At 56.8% G+C, this 1542-nt stretch overlaps 1 protein-coding gene across 1 annotated transcript in view; it reads left to right on the forward strand.

Moving 5' to 3' along the window:
• LOC101857451 (5-hydroxytryptamine receptor 1D) overlaps positions 1-1542 on the forward strand; it is a gene marked incomplete at its 5' end in the record, with an annotated part of 31932 nt that overhangs the window by 15895 nt on the left and 14495 nt on the right. Inside the window, 1 exon segment of the mRNA XM_005089359.3 lies at positions 113-1350. Within this exon segment, the coding sequence (XP_005089416.2) occupies positions 113-1350 (1238 nt within the window).

The raw sequence follows: 1542 nt of genomic DNA on the forward strand, positions 1-1542 counted from the left end.
CCCTCTTCCCACCCCCATCCCCGGATTTCCACCTTGCCCCCTCTTTACCCTCCTTGTCCCCCCTGCTCCCCACCTCTCCCCCGCCCCAAACACACACACACTCCCCAACCAGGTTCATCGCTGTCACTCAGCCCATCAAGTACGCCAAGCACAAGAATTCCAAGCGAGTGTTCATCATGCTGGCGGTCACCTGGATCATCTCGGTTGCCATAGCAGCGCCTATCGCCCTGGGCGTCAACTACTCGGAGGACCGACGAGTGAGGGACTGCCGGTTCTTCAACTCTGACTTCATCATCTACTCCTCCATGGGCTCCTTCTACATCCCCTCCATCATCATGATCTTCCTCTACTGGAAGATCTACCGCGTCATAAGGCAGAGAGCGCGCAAAGCGAAGCAGGCGAAGCATCTAAAAGACGTGGATAAACGGGCGCTGCAGGGAGTGATAGAAAACCCTACGGCGGCTGCTGCCCCTTCTGTTGCTGCTGCTGCTGCTGCTGCTGCTGGAGGTGGTGGTGGGGTAGGAGGAGGAGGCGGGGCGTCGATGGGTGGGGTGTACGGAGGTCCGTCGGAGGCTACTGTGACCACTGGTCTAGCAAAGATGGACAACGGTCGCGTGACTAGCTACAACACGACCACTTCTACCACCCACCCGGCCGCCTCGTTGCTGTCTGCCGGTCCACACGGTGTAGATGAGTGCTCCGTGATGACTAATGCTCACTCACAGTCGGCTTCTGATGACGAGGATGACGACGATACTGGTAGCGGCAGCGCAAATAATAACAGTGGAGGAGGGGGGAGTGGCAGTGGTGGGAGTAGTCGAGGGGTAGGAGGAGGAAGCGGAGGAGGAGGAGGAGGAGGAGGACTTATGACGTCGGTCCGTGATAACGGACGGTTGTCCAAACACGCGGAGATGGCGGAACTCATCGCAAACCCAGTGGCTGAGGAGATCGAGAGAAGAGAAGAAGAAGAAAGAAGAGCGTGGGAGGAAGGAGGGAGGAAGGAGGAAGAACAAGCCATGCTCCAATTCGGAGGCAACAACGGAGGTTTTTCTGCCCCTGAACCTGCGGGGTCGGTCGGGGCCTCCACTTCCGGTATCATGGCGCACACATGCGCGGCGCACGAAGCGGAAACGCCGTTCACGTCACTAGTGTGTAAGGGAGACACGAGCGAGAACTCCGACCAGTGCCAGGAAGGTTCGGGGAAGAAGAAAGGTAACAACGGAAACCCCAAACGAGGTCATAAGGGGGTCACCAAATTCAACTTTCACAGACGCACTAGCCGGAAGCGAAAGGAGAAGTCTTCGTCCAAGCGAGAGAAAAAGGCGACCAAGACGCTGGCCATTGTGTTAGGTGAGAAACTTGATTGAATTTGGGTCTTTCATCTCTGCCTGGCTTGCTAGCCCTCCTCGCCACTCTTCTTCATCCTCAGTATGGCACCTTTTCCTCGCTTCCTCTGACTCTGTCTCTGTGTCTGCCTGTCTGTCTGCCTGTCTGTCTGTCTGTCTGTCTGTCTGTCTGTCTGTCTGTCTGTCTGTCTGTCTG

The sequence above is a fragment of the Aplysia californica genome, unplaced genomic scaffold (genome assembly GCF_000002075.1).
Source record: "Aplysia californica isolate F4 #8 unplaced genomic scaffold, AplCal3.0 scaffold00005, whole genome shotgun sequence".
In the NCBI taxonomy this organism is placed as follows: Eukaryota; Metazoa; Mollusca; class Gastropoda; order Aplysiida; family Aplysiidae; genus Aplysia; species Aplysia californica.